Here is a 1,490-nt window from a genome sequence, read left to right as displayed (position 1 = left end):
CACGGGGGGAAACAGGAAAGAGAGGCTGCACGACAGAAGGGGTGCGGAGGCGCCGCAGTGGGCGGCGCCGATTTGATGTTGTTTGGTGGGGTGGTAGAGCGGCGCATGGGCGCAGGAAGGGGCGCCGAGGCGGCACTAGGCTGCCGCCTCATCGCGCCAGCTCAGCACCTGCCAGCTCAGCGCTGCCAGCTCAGCGCGCCATGTCACGAATGCGCTCCAGGTGGGTGGCCAGCTGCCTGCGCACAACAGCGGGCGGGGCGACGGCACAGGCGGGTCAGATGAGTCGTCAGCTTCCCTGCCAGCACAGCACACTACAGGCTCCCCAGGCTCGCCATGCTCGCCGGCCACCGCCACAAGGCTTGCCAGCAGCCCCAGCCCCAGCCCCAGGCAGCCAGCCGCCCCGCAAACCAGCCAGCCACCCCGCAAACCAGCCAGCCAGCCAGCCGGCCGGCCCTGGCGCCCCACCTGCACGAGGGCCTCAGCGCCGGGTCCTCCACCCAGCACGACTCCATGAGCGCCCGCCAGTCGGGCTCGCACCAGGCCGGGATGGCCAGCCGCAGCTTGCCCAGGCCCAGCGCTGCAGGCGGGTTGGCAGCGCCGCCGGGCGGCGGGTCAGCGGCGGTGCCGGCAACAGGGGCAAGACGCAGGCAGCAGCAGGGGCAGGGGCGGCGCGCGTCGCGCGCGGCGCAGGTGGGCGGCAGGGAAGCGCGCCAAGGCACAGCGGCAATGCGGCGAGCACTGCGCGCATGGGCGCGCCGCCAGGCCTGCAGCCCCTGCGGGCGATCTTCCCAACAAGCTGCTGGCTCACCTCCGATGAGCTGCGCGGGCGGCATGTCTGCAAAGGGGACCTCCAGCGTGAGCATCTCCCAAAACACCACGCCCAGGCTCCACACATCCGCCTTCTCTGCACCAGGCGGGCGCGCGGCAGCGGGCGGGGCGGCGGCGGCACGTCAGCGGGCACGCCCCCAGCCGCGAGCAGGCAGGCAGGCGGCAGGCCCGGGGGAAGGCAGGCAGGCAGGCACGCCAGCCGACTGTTGGTCTGGGCGCTCGCGGCACATGCGCTGCTACGGGCTTACAGGCCCGCCCACACCCAGCCGCAGCGCACAGCGCGCACAGCACACACAGCGCACAGAGCCAGCGAGGCGCCAGCGGGGCGGCCGCGCCACCCACCCGTGACGTGCGTGTGGTCCATGATCATCTCTGGCGCCATGTAGGGCAGCGTGCCGCGCAGGTCGTGCACGTTGGAGCAGAAGGTGTTGTACTTGTGCTTGGACAGGCCAAAGTCGGCCTGCGGGGGTGCGGGGGGTGGGGTGGGTGGGGAGGGAGGCAGGGAGTCAGCGTGGGGGAGTCAGGGGGAGAGGAGGAGGGGGCCTGCTGGAGGCTCAGCCCAGCCCGGCGCCACACGTGGGGAGGGCGGGCGCTTGCCGCAGAGGAGTGCAACCCTGCACCCTGCACCGGGGGCAGGCCCTCCACAACCACCACCCCTCCCG

The 1,490-nt window shown here is 72.9% G+C and overlaps 1 protein-coding gene across 1 annotated transcript in view; it reads right to left on the bottom strand.

The window, feature by feature from the left end:
* Positions 1 to 190: 190 nt before the first annotated feature.
* The window catches only part of CHLNCDRAFT_139834 (hypothetical protein), a gene marked incomplete at both ends in the record, with an annotated part of 4,859 nt that continues 3,559 nt past the window's right edge, over positions 191 to 1,490 (bottom strand). Inside the window, 4 exons of the mRNA XM_005843687.1 lie at positions 191 to 236; positions 466 to 577; positions 809 to 904; positions 1,171 to 1,288. Coding sequence (XP_005843749.1) covers positions 191 to 236; positions 466 to 577; positions 809 to 904; positions 1,171 to 1,288 — 372 coding nt within the window. The remainder of the gene's footprint in view (positions 237 to 465; positions 578 to 808; positions 905 to 1,170; positions 1,289 to 1,490) is intronic.

Source organism: Chlorella variabilis, assembly GCF_000147415.1.
Source record: "Chlorella variabilis unplaced genomic scaffold CHLNCscaffold_27, whole genome shotgun sequence".
Taxonomy (NCBI): domain Eukaryota; kingdom Viridiplantae; phylum Chlorophyta; class Trebouxiophyceae; order Chlorellales; family Chlorellaceae; genus Chlorella; species Chlorella variabilis.
This window is presented reverse-complemented; position numbering and strand designations above follow the sequence as displayed.